Raw genomic sequence first — 25,799 nt, 5'->3', positions numbered from 1 at the left:
GAAGAAAGGCAAGCTTAGTCCCCGTTTTATAGTTCCTTTTGAGACATTGGAAAAAGTGGGAGCAGTTGCATATAGATTAGCCCTACCGCTAGCTCTAGCAAATAGCCAAAATATGTTCTACAACTCGATGTTGCGTAGATATGTGTTAGACCCATCTCACGTCCTCTAGTTTGATACGATAGCTCTCCAGAAAGACTTGAGTTATGAGGAACAACCGGTTAGCATCCTAGATAGAGGGATGAAACAGTTACGGTCCACAAGTATTCTGATAGTCAAAGTCCTATGGAGCAATAGTTCTGAACGAGAGGCGACGTGGGAGTTGGAGGAGGACATGAAAGCTCGGTATCCAGAATTGTTTGGTAAGTAAATTTCGGGGATGAAATTCTTTTTAGTAGGGGAGAATTGTAGAGTCTCAGAACTTTACTTAGCTTGTTAGATAGTAGTAGTAGTAGTAATAGTAATAGTAATAGCTAGTAGTAGTTATAGTATGTTTAATACTGTGGATTTTGGTTCAAGCCGGGACTTAGTTGAACACCCGTAGCAACACTTATAGATTTTATAAGTTTAAACTATAGTTTAAGAATATTAATTATAACATAAGGTTTGATTAATATAGCTGATTATAAAGATGTTATTTATTATACTATAAGGTTTAGATAGAACTAATAAGATCATGACACTTTTCGTGTGCATGTTTATTGAGAAATTAAGCATTTTTTATGAATAGTTTTATAAAATAAATATTTGAAAACCCTAGAACCTGCCAGCAGCTTTAAAAACGTTATATGACTCAGTCAAAGTAGTTTAACCAATTCAAAGTAAGTTGAAAAATTGCAATTACGTGTATAATATTTATGCGTATGCCGATATATCGCAGCTATAGGGGCGATATATCGCCACACGGGGAATATGAAAACACGTGAACTTCGCACAAACGCATCAACGAACACTCGGGGTATAAGCTCAGGCAATATATCACCTACAATGGGCGATATAGGCCCTAGGGAAAAATTTTCAAACGTTTTTTAAACCGATCTCATTTTATTCCATAACCTCTTAGCAAGCCTCTGAACGTTTTGACCGATTCTTAAGCCTCTGCTAAACAACTATTCAAATGTTTTTCAAGTAATATTCATTATTTTTATTCAAGCTAAAAGAAGATCTTTTCACTCCTTGAACTCTATAAATAGGATCTAGTACCCAGCCATTTATCTCATTCTTCAAGCTGTGTTCAGAGCCTTCAAGCTGCTAGGATTTCTATAGAGTGATAAACACTTGGGTTGGGTTATAAGCTTTATCAATTTAAGTTTTAGAAACACTTGGGAAGTAAGATATATAGTGTGTTTTTCTATATCGAGGTGTAGTTCTGTTCTACTACATCCAAAGGTATTCCTAATCTTATGTTCATTTCTGTATGACTCTTTAGTTTCCATTAGTTTTCTTTACTCAAATCCTAACTCATTGTTTTCCACTCTTAGGTATTTAAGTTCTTTGAACTTAAGGTTTCCTTTTAGTAAGTTTCATCTTGGTGGTTTAGTTCATTTCTTGATCATCTCTTTCATTAGAAATACCCACATTTTTATTGTTGGTTTTAGGAGTGTTCCAAATCCCATCCTTGTTCTCACATCCCGGTTTTGGTAAGGAAAATAGGATAGAATTTTATATGTTATCTTATGTTATGTTATGTTATGTAATGTTATATTATGTATGTTGATAGACCTTGGGCATATGACTTGTATAGCTAACAAGCCCCAATAATTTATGGGCATATGACTTGCTTAGCTAGCAAGCCCCACCAATCTATTGGGCATATGACTTGTTTAGTTTACAAGCCCCAAGTAGTATAATGGCCATTGTAGTAGTATATGATATATGTTTATAGTATATGTTGATGATATAGTTTATGTGTATTTTTATGCTTTTAGTAGATTTTCCTTGCTTGGCATTAGGCTCATTCCTTTATTTTTATGTATGCAGGAAAATAGTTATGGCGGCGGAAGGATTCATGGCAACTTGGGGTTGTGTATTGAGGAAGAATGGAGTCGATGGACTCCGTGAACGATTCGAGGACGACGTTGTGTTCAGTCTTTTAATTATGTTTTCTATGTATTTTCTGCACTTGGTTTTGTAACAATTTATTTAAGATTAAAGTTATGTTTTATTTTCAAATATTGGGATCCCATACCCCAAATTTATGTATTTCAACATTTCTTGTATAGTTTTTTATAAAGTTATGAATGTTTCGTAGGTATGCTTTCTTAAGCATAGTGTCTATGTATAGTAGTTTTAATGGTCCAAAGTCTTAGAATTAGTTGGGTCATTATAGTTGGTATCAGAGCAATGGTTCATTCGCATGAAGTTCTCCTTGATACACACACTTAAGCTCTGAATCTAACCGCCAAGTAAGTGTTTATGTTATAGTTATTATGTTTATATGTATAGCTAACAATTTTAGCCTTTATGTTTTCTGTTAAAAATGAATGGAGCATTAACTTATGAGGATATCTGAGCCATTAAGGCCTTAAAAATAATTAGAGAACCAAGAAACAACGTAGGATTGCTAGAAAGAATCACTCGAAGACTACTTTTATTCAACAGGGAGATAGGTCACCTCAAAGAAACTAAGCAGATCATGATGAGATCAACGGAGCAATACGTTTTAGTAATTAGACTTTTTAAAGATTATCCCACTATGATTGCAGCCTTAGAAGATATATGGGAGACGATTGATGATGAAGATGAGTTACCAGTAGCTATGAGATATTATTTTCTCATACTTAGGTTCACTTCTAAAATGGAATTTCAATTCACCAATGAGCAAAAACATAGAATTTTTACGAATCTTCCTCGAGGGCATTTTGAGGCTCAAGATAATGATGACTATGAGGAGATAAATGATGATATGTTAGATGAAGGATCAGATGTAGGAGATCCCAATTTTTAGAATAGATTAGTTTCCTTGTTTATTTTATTTATTTGCATTTGTGATTGTAAATAGTGAAAACTTTTTTTCCAAATTAATATCATTGTTATTTTGATGACATGTATGAGTTTGATTTTCTTTTGTAATCATAATAAATAATAAATTTAATGAATAATGACTAAGTTCAGTGAGGGTGGATACAAATCAATGAACCGGGTTCTCTATATTGAGAGTTAGGGGGCCATAGTAGTGGGAACGATTTTACTGATCCCAACCCTCCCTCAATATGGTTAACTTTGGAACAACGATGAGTTTCGAGCCTAAGAATTTAGTCATATAGGATGATTAGAAACACATTTAGAAAATAATAAAGATGGCTCATTTTTCTAAGTATAGAAACCCACTCTAATAATAAAGAAGGCTTATATAACTTTCATAAGAAATCATAATTTATAGGTCCGAGCTATGTTTGTTTAGATTAAGTTTTTGCCTTAGAGGCTATTAGGGTAAAGTTCTAACATGTTTTTCTCAACTGTTAGAACTCTGCTGAAGATGTCGCTCAGAAGGTCCGCTCGCGCCAATGCTAATGCCTCCAACGCCGCTCCTGAGAGCAATGAAGCCCCTCCAGTTCGCAAAAGGGGAGTGCGTGCTACTGCCAACCCAAATGCGCCAACGCCGCCGGTTGACAACACTGTAGAGTCCAAGAATTTTACTTAGCTAGTTAGATAGTAGTATAATAGTAATAGTAGTAGTATTTTTATGACTGTGGACTTTGGTTCAGACCGGGATTTAATTGGACACTCATAGTAACACTTGTAGATTTTCTAAGTTTAACCTATAGTTTAAGAATATTAATTTTAACCTAAGGTTTGATTAATATTACTGATATTGATGGTGATATTTATTATATTATAAGGTTTAGATAGACCCAATAAGAAAGTAACACTTGTCATGTGTATGTTTAATGATAATTAGGTATTTTTGAAGAATAAGTTAATTAAGAGTAATATTTGAATATCCTAGGGTCTGTCAACAGCTTTGAAAACGTTAGAGGACTTAGTCAAGGCTGTTTACTCAATTCAAATTAAGCTGAAATTGTGCAATTTCGTGTTTAAATATTCAGCGTATGCCGATATATCGCAGCTATAGGGGGCGATATATCGCAGTACGGGGATACGAAAAACATGTAACTTCGCACGAACACCTCGATGAGCCTCGAGCATGCTGGCCCAGGCAATATATCGCCTACAAGGGGCGATATATCGGCTCCCTTAGTATATTTTTGAAAACATTCTCATTTTAATCTTTAACCTCTTGATAATTCCACATCTTTCTCACCGAGTCTTCAGCCTCTGCTGAACGATAATTCAAATATTTTTCACTTAAAAAGCCATTATTTTATTCAAGTTAAATGAAGATCTTTTCATTCTTGAACTCTATAAATAGGACCTAGTACCCAGCCATTTATTCATTTATCAAGCTAAGTTCAGAGGCTGCAAGCTGCTAGATTATTTTTTAGAGTGTAAACACTTGGGTTGGGGATTATAAGCTTAATCATTATAAGCTTACCAAACACTTGGGAAGTAAGGTTTATAGCACATTTCGGTTCGAGGTTTAGATCGGTCATAGAAGCATTCAAGGTATTCCAAACTCTAGTTCATTTTGGTATTGTTTTCCTTAAGTTCTTATAGTTTTCTACTCAGCACCCTAACTTTATTCTTTATTCTTGGATAGGAAATCTAAGATCTTGAACATAAGGTTTTTGGTAAGGATGTTCTTGATGGTATAGTTCATCCATTCATTTCATTCCTTTTTCTTCAGTATACTCACCCTTTCATTGATGGTTTTTAGGAGTGTTCCAAAGTCTCAAACCTGTTCTCATATCCCAGTACTTTTGGTAAAGAAAATAGGATAGGATATTATGTGTTATGCCATATGTTATCTTATGATTTATGTGTTATGTTAACTTATGATTTGTGTGTTATGTATGTTTGTAGACTTGGGCATATGACCTGTACAACTAACAAGCCCCAATAAATTTATGGGCATATGACTTGCTTAGCTAGCAAGCCCCACAAATCTAATGGGCATATGACTTGTTTAGTTTATAGGACCCCAAGTAATAATGGTCATTATAGTATGTGTGACATATGTTTATGATATGTTTTATTATATGTTGCGTTATGAATTTTATGTATATGATTTATGTGTTAGATTTTCCTTGCTGGGCATTAGGCTCACTCCTTTATGTTTATATGTGCGGGAAAATAGCTTTGGTCGCGGGAAAGGTTCTTGGAAGCTTTGGGATGTGTATTGAGGCAGAATGGAATTGATGGACCGAACGTTCGATTCGAGGATGAAGTCTCTTTAAATTTTATATGTATTTTCCGCACTTTATTATGTAATCCTCTTTTTAAAATTATGTTATGTTTTTATTATAAAACGATGGGATCCCATATCCTACTTTAAATTTTATGTAGTTTAACACTTGTGTTTTTTTTTTTAAGTTTTAATGAAGTTATGATTATTTCACTTGTAAGTAATTTAAAAATTAGTGTCTATGTATAGTAGTCATTAATGGTCCAAAGTCTAGAGTAGTTGGGTCATTACAAACACTGTGGAAATTGCCAGACTGCGACAGCAAGTTGAGGAATTACTGCAGCAACAGCAACAACAGGCTCAGCCTCAGACTCAGCCTCCGCCTCCGCCACATCCTCAGCAAATGGCTCAAGCACCCCCATCAAGTTGGTCCATATGGGGGATGGCCAGTGGCGAACTATGCGCCATACCCAGCTCAGCACATGGAGCTAGTTTATGAGCAGTTTCGTAAGCAACACGCTCTGAACTTTGAAGGGACAATAAACCCCTTCAAGGTGGAAGAATGGCTCAGAAATGTGGAGCCAATCCTAACGCACATGAATCTCGGCAACGTGGACCGCATATCCTGTGTTTCATCTTTGCTCAAGAAAGATGCTAGAATATGGTGGGACTTAGTTCAGCAGACTCACGATGTCGCCACCATGACTTGGACCAGATTTGTGGAGCTGTTCCACAAAAAGTACTACAATTCGGCATTCATCGCTTTAAGAGTCGAGTAGTTCGCTGGTCTGAAGCAAGGGAGTTTATCAGTGGCAGAATATGCTCGGCAATTTGACTAATTAGCCAAGTTTGCACCGGAAATGGTTCCAACTGACTTTCTGAGGGTGACCGAGTTCGTTAGAGGACTTCGACCGAAGATTGAGCTAGGGGTTAAGCTAGCAAACCCAGGAAATACTACCTATGCCGATGTTTTGGAAATGGCAATAGAAGTAGAAAGGCTTCAGGAAAATGTTAGTAAAGAAGAAGCTAGTAAGCATGAGCCTAAACAGCCAAGTCAACCTCAGACTGGTCGGAACAACAACAACAACAGCAATCAGTCCAACAACAATAATGATCAGAAAAGAAGGCCTCCTGACAATAAGCAGTCCGATAGCGATAAAAGGTCACGGAAGAATAATGGAAGTAATAGGCCGGGTTATGTAGAATTCCGCAATGTGCTAAATGCCAGAAGAAACATCCTGGTGAATGATGGGCAAACACCAAGGGATGCTACAACTGTGGTCAGGAAGGACACCGGAGGAGAGACTGTCCCCAGCTCAAGCCAGAGGGGAAAAAGGAAGACAAGATGGTTCCTACCAGGATATTTGCCTTAACCCAAGGAGAAGCTGATGCTAGCAATAAAGTGGTTACAGGTCAGGTTTCTATCCTCAATAATATATGTTCTGTATTATTTGATTCAGGAGCCACTCATTCGTATATCTCGTTAAGAATGATAGAAAAACTAGACAAACCTTGTGAAAGATTTAGAACTAGGTTTGTAATAGAGTTTCCTTCGGGCAAAGTAGTTCTATCATCACGGATAGTACGAGGCGTACCAATCAAGATTGAGGACATAGAACTAGAAGGAGACCTGATAGAACTAGAGATCAAAGACTTTGACGTGATACTAGGAATGGACTGGCTAGCAAGGCATGGCGCAACCATCAATTGCAAACGCAAGAAGGTGACGTTCGAGACTCCTGACGGCCAGAGACTGTGCTTTATGGGACAAGTTTCAGGACTACACACACCGTTAATATCATCTCTCAAAGATCAAAGAATGATAGAAAAAGGGTGTGAAGCATTCTTAGCCAACATCATAGACGTGGTAAAGGAAACACCATTAAAGGTTGGAGACGTCCACATTGTAAAGGAATTTCCATAAGTATTTCCTGACGACTTACAAGGGTTGCCGCCGACTCGGGAAATTGACTTCACAATCGAATTAGTACCGGGCACCGAGCCTATCTCCAAGGCACCATACTGAATGGCACCTACCGAACTCAAGGATTTAAAGATGTAGCTACAAGAACTCCTAGACTTGGGTATCATTAAACCGAGCCAGTCGCCATAGGGAGCACTGGTGCTATTTGTGAAGAAAAAGGACGAAAGCATAAGGATGTGCATAGATTAGCGCGAGCTGAATAAGGTAACGATTAAGAATAAGTACCCGCTGCCCCAGATTGACGACTTGTTTGATCAACTCCAAGGTGCAACCATGTTCTCAAAGATCGATTTACGGTCCGGGTATCATCAGCTCAAGGTACGGTAAGAGGATATTCCCAATACAGCCTTTAGAACTTGTTATAGGCATTACGAGTTTTTAGTTATGACTTTTGGTCTTACCAACGCTCAAGCCGCATTTATGGATTTAATGAATAAGGTATTTAAGGACTACTTGGATAAATTCGTCATAGTGTTCATCGACGATATCTTGGTGTACTCAAAGGACGAAGTCGAACACGTGGAACATTTAAGGTTGATTTTATTACAACTAAAGGAGCATCAACTTTGCGCTAAGTTCAAGAAGTGTGAATTTTGGCTTTCGCAAGTAGCATTACTTGGGCACATAATATCCAAAGACGGAGTTGCGGTAGACCCATCTAAGGTAGAGGTTGTAAAGGATTGGCCAAGACCAAAGAACGCATCAAAGGTAAGAAGCTTTCTGGGATTAGCAGGTTATTATCGGAGGTTTGTAGAGGGCTTTTCTAAGATAGCCACTCCGCTTACCAACCTAACCCGGAAGCAACAGAGGTTCAACTAGACTGATAAGTGTGAAGAGAGCTTCCAGTTGCTGAAGGATAAGCTGTGCTTAGCACCAATACTCTGTGTACCAACACCCAACGACAAATTTATAGTCTACTGTGATGCATCAAAGCAAGTATTGGGTTGCGTGCTGATGCAGAATGACAAGGTGATAGCCTACGCCTCAAGGCAGCTGAAGGAGTACGAGCAACGCTATCCAACTCACGATATGGAGTAGGCAGCAGTGGTATTTGCGTTAAAAATATGGCGCCATTATCTTTACGGAGAACGGTGTGAGATTTATACGGACCACAAAAGCTTAAAGTACTTCTTCACTCAGAAGGAGGTCAACATGAGGCAGCGCAGGTGGTTAGTGCTAGTAAAGGATTATGACTACAAAATCTTATACCACCCAAGAAAGGCAAACGTAGTTGCTGATGCGCTAAGTAAGAAAAGTTATGGAAGTTTAGCAGCACTAGCTAGAATAGAAAAGCCGTCTGACCAGTGCCGGAATAGAATTAATCATCGGTAAGCTGGCTAACTTGTCAATCCAGTCAAGTCTGTTAGAAGATATACGAATTGGGCAAGGGCATGATGACACATTAGTAGCAAATATGGATGCATTTAGAAAGGGGAAGGCCACAGATTTCTCAATATCAGGTCAAGGGTTATTGAGATATAAGGATCGGGTATGTGTGCCAAATGAACAAAGAATTAAGAGGATGATCTTAGAAGAAGCGCACAGTACCCTATACTTAGTTCACTCGGGGTCAACCAAGATGACTCACGACATCAAGGCAATATATTGGTGGGGAGGAATGAAGAAGGATATAGCGGAGTATGTGTCTAAATGTTTAGTATGCCAGCAAGTGAAAGCACAACATCAGCGGCCTGCAGGCTTATTGCAACCACTTAGCATTCCAGAATGGAAATGGGATGATATAGCCATGGATTTCATGACAGGTTTGCCACGAACGAATAAGCAGCATGATTCGGCTTGGGTAGTAATAGATAGACTAACCAAGTCCGCTCATTTCCTGCCTGTTAAGACTTCATACGCAGCGGATCAATACACAGACATCTATGTTCAAGAAATAGTATGGTTACATGGAATTTCTAAGACAATAGTATCCGATAGAGGATCGGTGTTTACATCGAGATTTTGGGGAAGTTTACAGCAAGCCATGGGTACTAAGTTAAGTCTTAGTATAGCTTTTCATCCTCATACAGAAGGTCATTCCGAGCGTACCATACAGATTTTAGAAGATATGTTGCGCACTTATGTACTTGATTTCGGAGGATCATGGAATAAGTACTTACCGCTGATCAAATTCTCCTACAACAATAGCTACCAATCAACGATCGGGATAGCACCTTATGAGTTGCTTTATGGAAGAAGGTGCCAATCTCCTTTACATTGGGACGAGGTAGGAGAAAGGCAGCTTCTTGGTCCCGAAGCGGTTAGAAAAGCTCAGGAAGCAATAGCGCTGATTAGAAAGTGTATGCTCACTACTCAAAGTCGTCCAAAAAGTTATGCGTATGCCAAGCGGCGGGATGTGGAATTCAAAGTCGGAGATCAAGTCTTCCTAAAGATATCTCCTATGAAAGGTGCGAAGCGGTTTGGGAAGAAAGGCAAGCTTAGTCCTCATTTTATAGGTCCTTTTGAGATATTGGACAAAGTGGGAGCAGTTCCATATAGATTAGCCCTACCGCCAGCTCTAGCAGATAGCCACAATCTGTTCCACATCTCGATGTTGCGTAGATATGTGCCAGACCCATCTCACGTCCTCAAGTACGATACGATAGAACTCTAGAAAGACTTGAGTTATGAAGAACGACCAGTTAGCATCCTAGACAGAGGGATGAAGCAGTTACGGTCCAAAAGTATTCTGATAGTCAAAGTCCTATGGAGCAATAGTTCTAAACGAGAGGCGACGTGGGAGTTGGAAGAGGACATGCAAGCTCGATATCCGGAATTATTTGGTAAGTAAATTTCGGGGACGAAATTCTTTTTAGTATGGGAGAATTGTAGAGTCCCATAATTTTACTTAGCTAGTTAGATAGTAGTAGTAGTAGTTATAGTATGTTTATTATTGTGGATTTTGGTTCAAGTTGGGACTTAGTTGAACACTCGTAGCAACACTTATAGATTTTTCAAGTTTAACCTATAGTTTAAGAATATTAATTATAACATAAGGTTTGATTAATATAGCTGATTATAAAGATGTTATTTATTATACTATAAGGTTTAGATAGAACTAATAAGATCATGACACTTGTCGTGTGCATGTTTATTGAGAAATTAAACATTTTTGATGAATAGTTTTATAAAAGAAATATTTGAAAACCCTAGAACCTACCAGCAGCTTTAAAAACGTTATATGACTCAGTCAAAGTTATTTACCCAATTCAAAGTAAGCTGAAAAAGTGCAATTACGTGTATAATATTTCAGCGTATGCCGATATATCACAGCTATAGGGGCGATATATCGCCACACGGGAAATACGAAAACACGTGAACTTCGCACAAACGCATCGACAAACACTCGGGGCATAAGCCCAGGCAATATATCGCCTACAATGGGCGATATATCGGCCCTAGGGCAAACGTTTTTTAAACCGATCTCATTTATTCCTTAACCTCTTAGCAAGCCTCTGAACATTTTGACCGAGTCTTAAGCCTCTGTTGAACGAATATTCAAATGTTTTTCAAGTAATATTCATTATTTTTATTCAAGCTAAAAGAAGATCTTTTCACTCCTTGAACTCTATAAATAGGACCTAGTACCCTGCCATTTCTCTCATTCTTCAAGTTGTGTTCAGAGCCTTCAAGCTGCTAGGATTGCTATAGAGTGATAAACACTTGGGTTGGGTTATAAGCTTAATCAATTTAAGCTTTATAAACACTTGGGAAGTAAGATAAATAGTGTGTTTTTCTATATCGAGGTGTAGTTCGATTCTAGTACATCCAAAGGTATTCCTAATCTTATGTTCATTTTTGTATGACTCTTTAGTTTCCATTAGTTTTCTTTACTCAAATCCTAACTCGTTGTTTTCCACTCTTGGTTAGGTATTTAAGTTCTTTGAACTTAAGGTTTCTTTTCGGTAAGTTTCATCTTGGTGGTTTAGTTCATTTCTTGATCATCTCTTTCATTAGAAATACTCACATTTTTATTGTTGGTTTTAGGAGTGTTCCAAATCCCGTCCTTGTTCTCACATCTCGGTTTTGGTAAGGAAAATATGATAGAATTTTATATGTTTATATGTTATGTAATTTTATACTATGTATGTTGATAGACCTTGGGCATATGACTTGTATAGCTAACAAGCCCCAATAATTTATGGGTATATGACTTGCTTAGCTAGCAAGCCCCACCAATCTATTGGGCATATGACTTGTTTAGTTTACAAGCCCCACCAATCTATTGGGCATATGACTTGTTTAGTTTACAAGCCCCAAGTAGTATAATGGCCATTGTAGTAGTATATGATATATGTTTATAGTATATGTTGATGATATGGTTTAGTGTATGTTTTATGTTTTTAGTAGATTTTTCTTGCTGGGCATTAGGCTCATTCCTTTATTTTTATGTATGCGGGAAAATAGTTATGGCGGCAGAAGGATTCATGGCAGCTTGGGGTTGTGTTTTGAGGAAGAATGGAGTCGATGGACTGCGTGAATGATTCGAGGACGATGTTGTGTTTAGTCTTTTAATTATGTTTTCTATGTATTTTCCGCACTTGGTTTTGTAACAAATTTATTTAAGATTAAAGTTATGTTTTATTTTCAAACAATGGGATCCCATACCTCGAATTTATGTATTTCAACATTTCCTGTATAGTTTTTTATAAAGTTATGAATGTTTCGTAGTTATGTTTTCTTTAGCATAGTGTCTATGTATAGTAGTTTTAATGGTCCAAAGTCTTAGAATTCGTTGGGTCATTACATATAACGTCTGACACGGAAATACGTACAACATGCCCTGACAACACCATGGGCATAGTCCCCATAAAGTAGGTACCTTTTCTGCAGTGGGTCCCGGGGATCTCGCTTGGGCCGTGGTCTCTATTCAATTCAGCCCAATGCATTGAATTGGTATTAATCCCCCAATAACAGGAAGAATGTATATTAATTACCAATGATTAGTATTAATTACCCCAGCCTCTATAAATAGAGCTGGGAGTCTCATTGTAAATGGTTCTATTTTTTTAGAGAGAAAACACATTGTACTCAGAGCAATCTAAACACTGCCTGAGAATACACCATTAGAGCTTGCCATCACAAGCTTCAAATCCTCTTAATACCAGAGATTCGTGGACTAGGGTTCTTTTATAACCTGAACCACGTAAAAATTCTTGTGTTTGTATTGCTTGTTTCTTTGATCTCTCTTTTTAAGGTTGATATCGAAAACGACAGTCAACAGATTCATTTAATGCATATAATCAAAGAGGACGTTCCTAATTCAAACATGTTTCTACTCGATATGAGATGTATGCTTGAATTAGATATAACGTGTGGGTAATATGAATGGCATGTTATAATGCATCACAATGCTATTAAACATATTTAATACATTCAAACATTTAAAGTAAGTAAGTAAGTAAGTAAATGCGACCCGAGTGTTTTGGGTATTTCTAGAAAAATTACAACACTAGCTATAATTTACAAAATAAATAAAAATAAAACCAAGCTATCTTTTAGGCCTTCTATTATTTTTATGCCATCTAGCTCAAATTTGAATTATAAATGACTTCAATGATTTTAAACAATCTTATTAAATTATTGAACTTGGCTAATAAAACTTGAATTGGTCATTTAGGTCTATTTTGAACTTGGGCCACTTAATTCAAAATTTAATTAGATCCTTGAAATTCCAATTAACAATTTTGGGCCAAGCCCACAAATTCAAGGAAACCATAATCACTTTAGGGCTTGGGTAAGGAGCCAAGTGATGATGATTTGCAATTTTAGGGCTCGACTTGGTGTGGCGGCTCAAAGAGCCACCAACACACCAAGCCGCAAAGGCTCGACCATGCAAGGCAGCAAGGCGACTAGACACGCTAGGCAGCACGACATGCAAGGCTCACTAGGACGCCAGGAGGCCCGGCATGCTTGACTAGGCGCAACAGGGGTGCCAAGCGCATGGGCGTGCGCGCCAGAGGCACTGGGCAGCAGTGGGGCTGGGGGCTCGGGGTGCCGAGAGGGTCTTGACACCCTTGGGGCTTATGGCTCGTGATTTTACACTTTTGCAATTAATCATACTATTGCAGAAAATAGATTACAAAAAAAAAATCTTATGCCCCATATGGCTTACAATTCTGTAGTTCTAGAAAAATAAGAACAATTCCTAAACCAAAAACACCATATAATTAACGACTCTTAAGAACATACATTCATCAAAATAATCATCCATCCATTTATCACATATTACAATAATATAAGAATGCATATTATACCCACACAACAATTAATGTGTGCAAAGATTAATGACCGCTCTGGTACCTTGATGGTAACTGGTTTACCATGTGCGCAGCGGAAAGCACGGGATGTTGGGCCCAAAGATTTCAAAAAAAAAAATTATTTAAAAATACTTTAAATAATCGGATCCACTAACAGGCAAAACATTAATTATAGAGAAATAAAAAGATGGAGATTTACCAGTTGAAGAACTATCAAGAATCCTTGCTATCTTTTTGTATCTCCAACGAACATCCAATCCAAAGTAGTCTTTGAAATATTCAGACCAAGATCTTTCAAGATGTATCTCTACACCGCAAGACGTGTGTGGGCACGTAGAGTAATGATAGGGGAAAAAAATTATGATTCTCAAGATATTCTCAACATATGAGAATCAAGCAATTTTACATATCCACAATTTTACATATCACAACAAGACAATCAAACAACACCACACAACAAATTTCTTCCTTATTTCTCCACAGCACGCAAGTCCCATATCCTAATTCTTCTCTAATAATCATTAATTTTTCTCATAGTATATCAATGTCATAAAATTTTAAACATATCAATTAACAAGGAGTTGAAAATCATCTATCAAGTTAAAAAAAGTTAGTAGAGTTTCTCCTATTTCTACATACCATCCACAATTTTACATATCACAACAAAATAATCAAACAACACCACACAATAAATTGCATCATTATTTCTCTGCAGCACACAAGTCTCAAATCCTAATTCTTCTCTAATAATCATTTATCTTTCTCATAATGTATCAATATGTCATAAAGTTTTATGATAGCATACCTTTCATAGTGTTAAGTCCTTCCAAATCCACATATAATGTTAACAATATTATGAGAAGATATTAACTACACAATAAACAAAAATTAAATTCTAAAATCAAATCTCATTAAACTAATAAACTAAGAAAATACAAATTTTGAAAATGAAAATTATGTCAAAATAACCAATTTAACATATACATTTCTACAATAAGATTTTAATTAGCACAATATACAATTTAAAATATTTAAAAAATTAAAATGATAAATTATAACACTAAGTTTTGGCCAAAATGAAAATAAATATAAAAAAAATTGTTTAAATATAACTCTAAACGAATGCACAACATTGTAGTTATCACTACTACCATTACCCAATATACTTAACTCTATAATATACAAAGAATAATACAAACTAAATATAACATAATGAAATATTCGGCCAAATTATAAAAAATAAAAAAAAAATCACACCTTACCCAAGATAGCTCCAAATCAATGTATCAAGCTCCTAAGATTACCCACTCTATTTTTAACATAAAACATCCATAAAACAACATACATTTCTCAATTTTCTCAAACTTTAAAAAAAATAGAAATTAGGGCAAAATACTTCAAATTACTTACTAATACCAGTACCTAATGTTTATCTTGATGATAGATGAAAATGGTGATGAAGAATAGCCAAAACAAAAATAACTACATGCATTCTGAATGGTTGAATTTTATTGATTTTGTACGTGAATATATACAACTATCTAACACATACTAACAACATATATAACACTGTTTTGGTTCATTCTGTTGTTATGAAAGTAATTGATTTTGAGTGATTAATAACAGAGAGGTTGATATGAAGTTAAGATTTGAAAATTACTTCATAATATTGAAATATTTAAATATGTGAGATCTTAAATGAAACAAGATTTTAAATATGAAAGAAGAATATTTTTGTTGTTTTCTTACTTATTTTATTGGCAAATAATATATAAAATAACTAAAATTTTAAAAATACATCATTATAATTTCTATATAATAATATATTTTTAAATTATATTAAATTAAAATTTTATAAAACCATATAAGTATTATCGGATATTAATTGCTTCAAATTTGAATTCTGATCTAATTTAAATCATTACTGATTTTAAAACGATTTGAAACACATGCAAAATTATATTATGTGGAATATTTTATTTAAAAAAAATGTTAATATCCTTTTGAGTACTAAGAGTAAGATTCCATATATAAATATCTATTTACAAACTATTCACTTTTTTTTTTTAATCAAGTGTCAGCAAAGTTTAAATTTATACAAGTAATTATATAAATAAACAGATAACCTCAGAAAGATAACTACAAGATTTTTCTTTTCAATCAAAGAAACCTATAATCCTTATTTTAGGGTTACGGCGTGGAAGTCGCAGCATTAAGAACCACCTCCTTGACAGCATTATCCAGTGAATATATTTAGCAGAATAAAAAAATCCAAAAAAAAAAGAAAGAGATTAAAAAAAAAAACCATTAAAAGATTAAGAAACGAAATAGTCAAATTGAGTCATATACATAAGAATACTAACACTAATCTAATCTAATTAATTAATTAAACCAGATCAAGATTTGTGTCACGGCCAGTAGTTCTAATGAAACCACGACAAAGCGGACAATGTTTATCACGAGAGAGCCACTTATCAATGCAAACTTTATGAAAGCCATGGTTACAGTGTACAAACATCTTACACTCATCGCCATAATTGAAATCCTCTAAGCAAATAGCGCAGTCGAAGCCACCATCGTCGTTATTAATACTATCATTATTATCCCCACCAGTTATTGGCGACTCTGATTTCTCAACTCTATACATGCAAGTAATCGAAACCACATTGTCTTTCTCTTTCGCCGGAGGCGGGAAAGGGGCCACCGCCCCTGACGGCGGAAGGTGAATATTACTTGTCCTCCTGCTCCTCCTCCTATTATTAGAGCGCCTACTAGTTCTATCGCTGTCATCGGCAAACACCAGCAAGACTACTGCGACGAGAAGGGCCAGTGGAAACCACCGGACGAGCAGTATACGGATGCCGTTTTCGGAATCTAACGACGCATTGGGAGGCGGAACCGGCGAAGGAGAGGGAGACTCCATCGATTGATTCATCTATGGCCTACTTTTTTTGTCGTGTGTGTTAATATATGTTATGACTACTGGTGTATCATCTATAGCTATATATATGTGTGCTTACGTGTAATTAAATTTGTATTATTATTTTTTTTAAATTGACAAATATGTATTATTTCACTATTTAAAAAATAAATATGCTGTTCTCCTATGATTGGTATACTAACTACTCACCGGCTACTGAGGGTATTTTCTTTTAAATGCTCTTCATAGTTTTTAAGAAAATTGCTAATTGTTATAAATTCTGTCGTTTTTAAGAAAAATGTCGTTTTAAAGGTTTTAGAAAACGTTGTCGTTTATGGAAAATTATCGTTTTTTATGAAACCTATCGTTTTTAAAAGTTGTCGTTTTTCAAGAATATGTCGTTGTCATGAAAAATGTCGCTTTTCACGAAAGGGGTTGTTTTAAAAAAATTGTCGTTTTTCGTAAAAAAAGTCGTTTTTGTTAATATCGTCGTTTTTAATATATGTTATCGTTTTTCGTGAAAGTTGTCGTTTATGTAATATTGTCATTTTTCATAAACTACTAGTTTTTGTAAAAATAAATGTCGTTTTTTCAAGACATTGGTTTTTTTTTTGAAAGTTTTCTCAGTGAAATAATAGAGAAAATGTTGTCCTTGATTCATGCTAGGTTCCGAAATGCAGATGCTTTCCCGTTTCAAATGGAGTAACAAATGGGGGAAAACTTTGGAAAATCATCAAATTGAGATTACAGTTATACGTCTACGTGAGACATGTAGTCGATTTCCAAAAAAAAAAAAGGACATTTGTAGTGTTACGAAAACTTGATGCTCCTTTCCCAAAAAAAAAAAAAAAAACTTGAAGCAAATTAAATATTTTACGTCAGTATATAGATACATGAGGTATAAAAATTGATTAAAATTTGAAGAACGTAATGCAAAAAGCAACTGCCATGTATCTACAAATTAAAACATGCATGTTATTTCGCCTCTAGCAAGGCATCAAAAATGGTATGGAGTTTGTTATACAGATACACACAATCAAATCATGGAAGCAATTAAGAACAAAATAAAATTGGTTCCTCCAAATTTATTAAGATTAACTTGTTTAATCTTGTGTGGCTGCACCTTGGTTCAGCTCTGCAAATCTCATGCCAACACGCATCGAATGCTTAAGAAACTTCTCTGCACATCGCCGGACACAGCTTTCCTCTTGCTTCTGCAGGGACTTGTGCTTGAAGGTGTCCACGCAGTCAGTAAAACATCTCTCAACAAGTGAATTGTACATCCTCAAACTGTAAAGTAAGGCGAGTGACATCATCAGAAGATTTACACCAGGTATTTGTGTTTCGAACTAGTTAAATAAGGGCTATTCTCTTTCTTTAAAATGATAAAATTGTGAAGTGATCATTATACAGAAATCTAAAACTATAACAACTAACAAGGTTCTAAATGCAACACAAACTCGGCATTTTTTTTTTCATTCGATGTTTCACATTAAACTGACAACATTAAAGATTTAAGAAACTACACGAGATGCCGTTACCCACTATGATTTACTCTCCAAGTAACTATTTGAAAATTCGCACACATAAAGCAGGCTTCAACATCGATCTAAATCCCACTTATAACTACTCGATTACTGCAATCTCAGTAACCATCATCACATACATTTTGGTCTGGTTTTCAAAAGAACAGTCCTATTGACTCACATATAGAGAGCCATCCCAGAAGAATCATACAACCCTTCATACCGAATTATAAGTAAAGCCATACATTCAAGTCAAATAGATGAACATTAAAAAGCTAAAAATAAAAAGTCCCCACAAACAAATTATGTTCCTTTCGTGGTCATGGGCATGGCCTGGTACTCACAAGTTCGAATCCAATGCCCCAATTTCAAAAAAAAAAAAATTAATTCCTTCGACTTCCACTTCCTAAGATACCTATCTTGATAGTATCTATAACTTAACTGGCAGACTGAGTTGTGCGTTCAACTCAGTGCAGAATTATATCAAACACCAAAGATTCAATCGACAAAAATTGCATTTCTAACTCAAACCTTCAACAATTACACTTAGGTTGTAACTTTTGATTTATTTTAATAAATCAAACGAAAAATCCATCATTCTAGAAAATAAAAACATCATAAAATGGCAAACGAATTCAGCATATACAAATTCAAAACCCACCGAACAAAAATAAAAGGAAATCGTAAGTTAAAATCAATAAATTCATCAAAATCTGACCTATCACGGATTTGGAGCTGGTCAATCATGGTGGACATCCTGACATTATCTTCCTCAGAAAGCTGAGGCATATCTCCTCCGAGCATACTCTTGTCCATGGTCGATGATTTCTTTCTCGCCTTCTCTTCTCTTTTTTCGCTCAAGCCTTTCTCGCCTTCTCACCGATTCAAGAATTCAACTCCAAAACCCCAAAGCTTTACACTTATATAACAAGGGCTAAAAAGTTAAAACCCTAGAAAGGCTGGAGACCAGATCCAAAAGTGAGCCCAGTTCATTCCAGCCCAGTTGAGCCCATTAGGCCCAATACTAAACTGTAGCGGTGGGCCCACGTCGAGTCACATGCAACCAAGGTGTCATATTCAAGAGTTTGGCGTTTTCGTCGGCAACTTTTCAGTAAGCAGCAAAGTACAGTTGAGTCCCACTGATTTTTATTTAAGGGCTTTTAGATTGGTAAAGAAAGGAATAGAAGAGAAGAGCTGAAGCAAAAGCTAAGCCATACACCACCATTACAGAAACATTTGTCAGCCAAGCCATTGTCACCAGAGCTTAAGAAGATGCCAAACAGTAGGTTTTCCGGTTCTCTTTCGGGCCCTGATGTGTCTGTTTCCATCGACATGGGACACCCTTTCCTTAATCACACTGTTGATGGATTTTTGAAGATCGGAGCTGTATGTATATGTCGTTTTGATTTTAGTTTTTGAGAATAATGCTTTTTGATTATTTGATGTTTGGGTTTGATTGGTGTTTTTTGTGTTGTGCTTTAGATTGCAGCTACGAGAGCTTTAGCTGAGGATGTTTTCCACATCGTCAAGAAAGGTATATTTCTATGCTATCTTTTTCAGTTTTTATTGTCTTACTTTTTTTCAATTTTGATGATTTTCATGATAAAATGTGAGCAAAATTACAATCTTTGTAATAATAATTAAGAAAAAGAACTGATATTTTTTGGGTTCGAAGCTCCCATCGCCAGTGGCCTAGTATGTTAATTATTTTATCTCTACAGATTTTTTTTTCTTTTTTGATTTTGGAATTACTGATAACAATTCGAGCTTTTGTGCAGGGAGTATTTCTAGTGGCAATGTTGAGCACACTGTAAGTATTTTTTTTTTTTTAATTTTTATGAACATTATCCTGGTCATAAATATAACTTTCTATATATGGGTTCTCCTAGGATTTTTATTTATTTTCAAATCTAGTTGCCAAAAAAAGCATTTTTGGGATATGATTTGTGAGATAGCATGTTTTCAACCATTTAAGTTTGTTGCTTTTCTATCTTTTTCTTCCAAATCAATAACGGCTTGTCTAGATTCGAGTGAGGACTTTCAATAATGCCGAATAGTTTTTACTTAAAGAACAGATCAATTATTTAAAACATGTTAACTTTTAAAGTATATTTGTATGTCAGTTGACAAATAGTTTTATTGGTCAAACATACTTGTACAATATTCTCTTCTTCAATTAATAATACTAGTACTGTGGTTGCAGTTGAAGAAAATGTGTAAAGAAGGTGCATATTGGGGTAAGTAAAATTGTTTTATTACACAACTAATTATAGTTTCCGTTAAAGATTATATTTGAGACTCTACTAATTCAAGGGTGTGTGATTGTGAATGCTTTGAATTATACTGTTTTGAACTATTAAAGAAGTTGATTAACATTTTCTTTCACCATACTCACAGGAACTGTTGCTGGAGTTTATGTGGGAATGGATTATGGTATTGAGAGAGTCCGTGGCACTAGAGACTGGGTACTTATCTTTATGGATAGCTATTTTCTTACCTTTGTCAAAATTCATTCTTATTGTTCTGAAACTATGTATCTTCCACTCTTATTATCTTTTGCTGGATAAGAGAAGTAGTCTCTTTACTTGGCTGCAAACTCTTCAGTTCATAATTCTACTTATATCTAAATCATTGCTAATGATAAGTCATGACAAAGGCTTAGATAAGAGATAAGAACGAGATAAGAACAAACTTTCAGATTATGTCATCCAGGAGTTTAATTTCAATTTTCGGCTATAAAATATCGTCCTCATCAGTGTTTTTCTCCTCTGGATATTGCAGAAGAATGCCATGATGGCAGGGGCACTAACAGGAGCTGTAGCATCCTTAGCCAACAATCAAGACAAGGACAAAATTTTTATCAATGCCATAACAGGAGGTGCTATAGCAACTGCTTCAGAATTTATTAACTATCTCACCTGAAGCTTGGAAGTCTTTGTTTAGATTCTGAAGAGCAATGTTGTTATTCTGTTTAATTTTCCAGGTTGCAGCAAATAAGTAGTGTGTTGAATTGTGGATATTGAATGTAAACATTGTCGTATCTGACCCAATTTGATATCTACAAGTTATTCCCTGCAAAGAGCTATTTTATGGTATGAAAATCTCTATTCAGATGCTTATATATGATTCCTAGAGTGAAGATTTTATCCACCAAGGTAAACAATTGAAACCAAACCAGAGCGCAAGTGAAAGAACAGAAACGAAGAAAAGAATGTCAAATGCAAGGTTGAAAATATCAGTACTGATAGAATTATCTCTACTTAGATTTTATAAAAATATCAAACGGAAATTTCAAGAAAATCTTGATATCACGTATATTTGCCTAAACACAGAAAATTCTTTAAAAAAAACTTGAAAAATACAAAAACAATCAATACATTCTTATAGATAATTTATGAATTAGTAATTTAATTTATATAATAAAAAATATCTTTAAAAAGGAGTTATTTATCTATTATTTCTGAGATTTTTAATTGATTCCAACCGTTATAGTAAAGATGTCGATATTTGAGATTTTTTTTTAAATAAAAACAATTCGACATTTTGGTTGAAAGGATATCTTTTCTTTATATGCGTCGACTTTTCTGGATATTTTAGAGAAATTTTGACAGATATAATTTTTACACAAAATATATTTATATATACAGGAATATTTTTTTATATATATATTTATAAAACAATAGAATCTTTTCGATACATCGTTATTTTAGTCCTTGGTTATATGATTATCAGGCAAAGATGTAATTATATTATTCGTTAAGTTTATTCAATCCTCTCTTCCGTATGCAACAACACAAATATTTTTGTACATAAAAGAAGAATGAAAATGAATACAAGCTCTTTAAGGTCATTTCAAAAAAACTAAACTCAGTTTCGATACTGCTCAGCAAGTTTCACTAGGCTATATGTCTCAGCATCTGGCCTAGCTCCTCCCAAAATCATCCGTTTCAAAAAATCTGGACTATAAATTTTAGCCTTCACATAAGCCTTAATTAGAGTGTTGTACACAAAAGTATGCCTGCTATACTTAGCTTTTATCAATTCTTCAAATAACTTCTCAGCATTCCCAACATCACCCTTGTCTGCAAAACTCTCAATTATTAATAGAGTTGTCTCCAACCATGGGGTTGAATTCCTCACCACGTTGCTTGTCGTCAAATCCATCCCCATCTCAAGAGTCTTCACAGCTTCATCCACCAAGCTCACTTTCAAGCAACCCAAAGTAAGATGCCTATAAGTTATTGCATTTGGTTTGCACTCGCGTTTTCCAATTTCCCTGTAAATTCCTGAAGCTTTTTTAATAAGTCCATGCCTGCAATACACGGATAATATAGAATTGAACTGCTCAGTAGTATTCAGCCCTTTTCTTGACTTCATCTCGAGCCAAAGTTCCTCAGCTCGATCAAGCTTGCCAACTCTACCGAAAGCTTCAATTGCCAGCACATAACTTTTAGACCGAACATAAGGTAAATCTTGCACAGCTTGCCAAGTTCTCTCTAGTTCCTTTTCCTTCCATAAAAAGCTATACAGCATTATAAGAACGTCTAATGTTGACCAGTTATTACCTGTCATTGATTTCTCTACAGCTTCAACATAGACTTCTGCAACAGTATACAACCTTGCAACAGCATGCGCGGTAGCGACAATGCAGTAAGATATTTCATTTGGTTCAACATTTGCTCGCTTCATGTCACTAAACACTTTCATTAGCCCTTCAATATTGTGCTCACTGGCCTCTATTTTCATAAGAATGTTATATGTGGAGACATGTCGGGGCACTTTATCAGCTTTCATTTGAGACAGAATTTTCGGGATGAACTTTCTACGCCTGGGAGAGGAATGGAGGATTATGAGGCGGTTGAAAACCAAGTGTGACATGGGATGATTCAATTCCCTCATTTTTTTCATATATGCTAGTGAAAGTGTTACTGCACCTTTGTCCAAGCATGCGATTACTAAATTGGTATAAAGGAGCTCATTTTGAAACTCTGCAGGAAGGCAAGAAAAGAGCTTTTCACCTTGTGAAATCCCATGAATCTTAATTGTGAATTCCAACAGAAACGAGTAATCCAATTCCTTTAGCCTGTACGGCCTTTCCCTGATCACCCACTCCATTACCTGTCAAAAGACATAGCTCACCTTTAAATACATAAATTCCTACTACTGATTTCCCCTAAATACTCTGAAGGGGCGTAGATAAGAGTAGTAAGAATGCAAACTAGCCCATCTGAGGGAATGCATACATAATGCACAAAGGAAATTCACAATTCCAAAAAACAATTGCTACTTCGTCACTTCGATAACTAAACACTTCAGCATTATACAAACTTTTAAGAATGATAATCATGTAAGAGAAGTACAAATAGTTCCAACAATTTAAGAAATTGAATTGAAAGTGCTGATTCCAGCATTTGATAATGTAACAATCAAAGTTGTGCAATGCATATTAAAAAAAGTATTTAGCAAGAGAGATTATCTTGACGAGATAACATATTTCCACTACTTAGGAAAAACAGAAGATTGAGAATCTTACCTCAAGAGCGCGTTTGTTCATTTTGAGCTTTCTGAGACGGTTAATGGTGTGAAAAACGTCACCCCTGTGAACAGGATTGCCATCTCTCATCCAGCTCTGAAAAGCAGACAGAACACCTTCGCCTCCAGGCAGTTTCTCAATTCTATAAGATAAGCAGGGCCTGGTTTCTTCCTGTTTCGAATCTAAAGTTTCATCTGGAAGATTGCTAGGCGTTTGGCTGCAGAGGAAAGCGAAACTACAAGAGAGTTTACTGGCAGGTGAATATGGGGCGAGAACTGTTCGACGTATTGACTGAGTGAGTCTACGTTGTAACATAAGTGATATTGTTTGCATGCTTCTTCAAATTGTGGAAATGGGTCGTCAAAACAAATCAAAAGGTTTGCTTTAGACAGTCAAAGTAAGAATTTTTTCCATTCAAATAATAAATTGTACTAAAATTTGATAAAACGTTACACAACAGCAGTGGCAAAAATAAGCAGGAAAAGAAGAAGAGGAGCTGGAACGTTGTAGCCATTTCGTTGGCCATGGGTGAAGAGAAAGAAACTGACAGAATGATATTGAAGGTTCCTAGACTCACTACCATGGAGTTTGCAGGGTGCAGCCAGACATGGCTGTGTAGAGAGAAACCTCGAGATAGAAGAAGTTAGTCAAACAAGAAGAAAAATAACAAAAGAAGGTAAATGGAAACGAGAGAGGCGGTGGCGGCTGGTGGCTGCGCTGATCTTCGTTTGTAGATCAATGTAAGGGCACGTGATCACCCACCGCCGGCAGCCCTTTGCTGAGCTTTCTCTCTCAGTCTCTCCCGTGCAGTCGTGCCCAAGAAAGAGAATTCGGCGCTAAGATATACAATACAAAAATAAACATGAGACAAAAATAAATATTGTATGTATACAACTTCATATATTTTATATGTTTATAATAAATGTAACATAAAATAATTACAAAACTCTCGCTAATAAAATTTTATTTATAAAAATATCATGCGCCGCCTTTTTTTTTTCTATGTTTTAAAAAGTAACATTTATATTACTTAAAATGTCAATAAGTTACTAATTAGTTATTTTTTCTTAAAAAGTTTATTTTTAGAGCATATTATTATATATACATTTTAGTTACCTCTAAAACTTATGTAACGCCCTGGATAACCAAGACAGTTACACTGTGTGTTTAAAATAGTGCAAGACTTGCTAATCAAGTCATTCAGACAAAGTGTAAGCTCTTTACCATTATCAGAGTAGGAATAAAAAGATTTTGGTTACAAACAGGCTATTTTCATTAAAAATGACGATTTAGTACATGGAGACTCGAAACAGAGTTTAGATGTCTTAGTTACAACAAATTCTAGAAGTTACAAATAGTTCAAGCCACTCTAATGGAAAAATATACATTTTAGGTTTCCGTCCTGCCCAATTTGTCGACCGTGGCGGCCGAGCAGCTGACAATGTACACCTCGCCCCCAGAGCTCTCCAACTCATGGCTGATTCAGCCTACCCTTGCCTTTACCTGCACCACGTAGCACCCGTGAGCCAGGGCCCAGTAAGAAAGCATAATAACATAGCAAGATTAACATCGATAATCAAATATTCCACAGTGCATAATCAAAAATTCATCAGTTCATAACACCTATCCACGTAGTGATAACAATTGTCATCCAGATAGTCAATCAACTATATTCATAGCACAATATTCACGTTCATAACTAATAGATTGTCATATCCATCAAATAACATTCAGGGTTGGCGCCCTTAGTCGCACCCTCTATTTAACACACTGTCTTCGGCTCAATAGGGCCGCCCCCAGTGTAATACTCACTGACTCCGGCCAGCTTAACCGAGCTCAGTGATAAATAAGATGCCTCAGCTCCCAGTGGCTGAGCCGCGCCCCAGTGCGCAAATAATGATTCCGGCACCCTTAGGCCAGTAATCGCATGTCCCATGGCGTAATAACACCATCTCACGACATGATATACAAATATTGGGAACTCTTAGTCCCATCGTGACCACATGGCTAATCACATTTACATAACAATGCATTCAAACATAGGGAACACTTAGTCCCGGCCTAACCACATACCCAGGTGCAGCTTTCTTACCTGTATCCCGAGCTTCCGATGCCCCAAAGCCGCGAGCACGGTCCTCTATCCCGAGCCTCACCAAAGACCTAGTCACAACACAAACAAAACATTCTTTATTACTAACCAATCCAAAACTACTTCCCGGAGCCAATCCCACACTCTCGGAATCCCCAAGACCTTAAAACAATACCCCGGAGACATCCCCCGAACCCCCGGAGCAAAGGCCCAAAAATTGCCAAAAGTGACACCCTGAAGTTAGC

General features: G+C 36.0%; 4 protein-coding genes across 4 annotated transcripts; 1 reads left to right on the top strand and 3 right to left on the bottom strand.

The window, feature by feature from the left end:
* Nucleotides 1-15,872: 15,872 nt before the first annotated feature.
* On the bottom strand, nt 15,873-16,409 carry LOC133791553 (RING-H2 finger protein ATL57). The gene has a single exon (XM_062229475.1). The coding sequence runs from the start codon at nt 16,407-16,409 to the stop codon at nt 15,873-15,875; it is 537 nt and encodes a 178-aa protein (XP_062085459.1).
* Nucleotides 16,410-17,361: 952 nt separating this feature from the next.
* LOC133791084 (mitochondrial import inner membrane translocase subunit Tim9-like) lies at nt 17,362-18,836 on the bottom strand. Its single transcript, XM_062228975.1, has 2 exons — nt 18,651-18,836; nt 17,362-17,696 (listed from the first exon to the last, which is right to left on the bottom strand). Exons 1-2 carry the CDS (start codon nt 18,746-18,748, stop codon nt 17,510-17,512), a joined length of 285 nt encoding a protein of 94 aa, XP_062084959.1. The 5' UTR covers nt 18,749-18,836; the 3' UTR covers nt 17,362-17,509.
* Nucleotides 18,837-19,038: 202 nt separating this feature from the next.
* LOC133791083 (outer envelope pore protein 16, chloroplastic) lies at nt 19,039-21,011 on the top strand. The gene is made up of 6 exons (XM_062228973.1): nt 19,039-19,318; nt 19,415-19,466; nt 19,711-19,742; nt 20,136-20,169; nt 20,330-20,397; nt 20,714-21,011. The coding sequence occupies exons 1-6, from the start codon at nt 19,205-19,207 to the stop codon at nt 20,852-20,854; spliced, it is 441 nt and encodes a 146-aa protein (XP_062084957.1). The 5' UTR covers nt 19,039-19,204; the 3' UTR covers nt 20,855-21,011.
* Nucleotides 21,012-21,657: 646 nt separating this feature from the next.
* On the bottom strand, nt 21,658-24,338 carry LOC133791082 (pentatricopeptide repeat-containing protein At1g07590, mitochondrial). Its single transcript, XM_062228972.1, has 2 exons — nt 23,466-24,338; nt 21,658-23,050 (listed from the first exon to the last, which is right to left on the bottom strand). Exons 1-2 carry the CDS (start codon nt 23,796-23,798, stop codon nt 21,800-21,802), a joined length of 1,584 nt encoding a protein of 527 aa, XP_062084956.1. The 5' UTR covers nt 23,799-24,338; the 3' UTR covers nt 21,658-21,799.
* Between the last annotated feature and the right edge of the window lie 1,461 nt (nt 24,339-25,799).

This window comes from Humulus lupulus, chromosome 7 (genome assembly GCF_963169125.1).
Source record: "Humulus lupulus chromosome 7, drHumLupu1.1, whole genome shotgun sequence".
Classification (NCBI taxonomy): Eukaryota; Viridiplantae; Streptophyta; class Magnoliopsida; order Rosales; family Cannabaceae; genus Humulus; species Humulus lupulus.
Note: the sequence above shows the minus strand (reverse complement) of the source record. Positions and strands in the feature narration are given on the sequence as shown.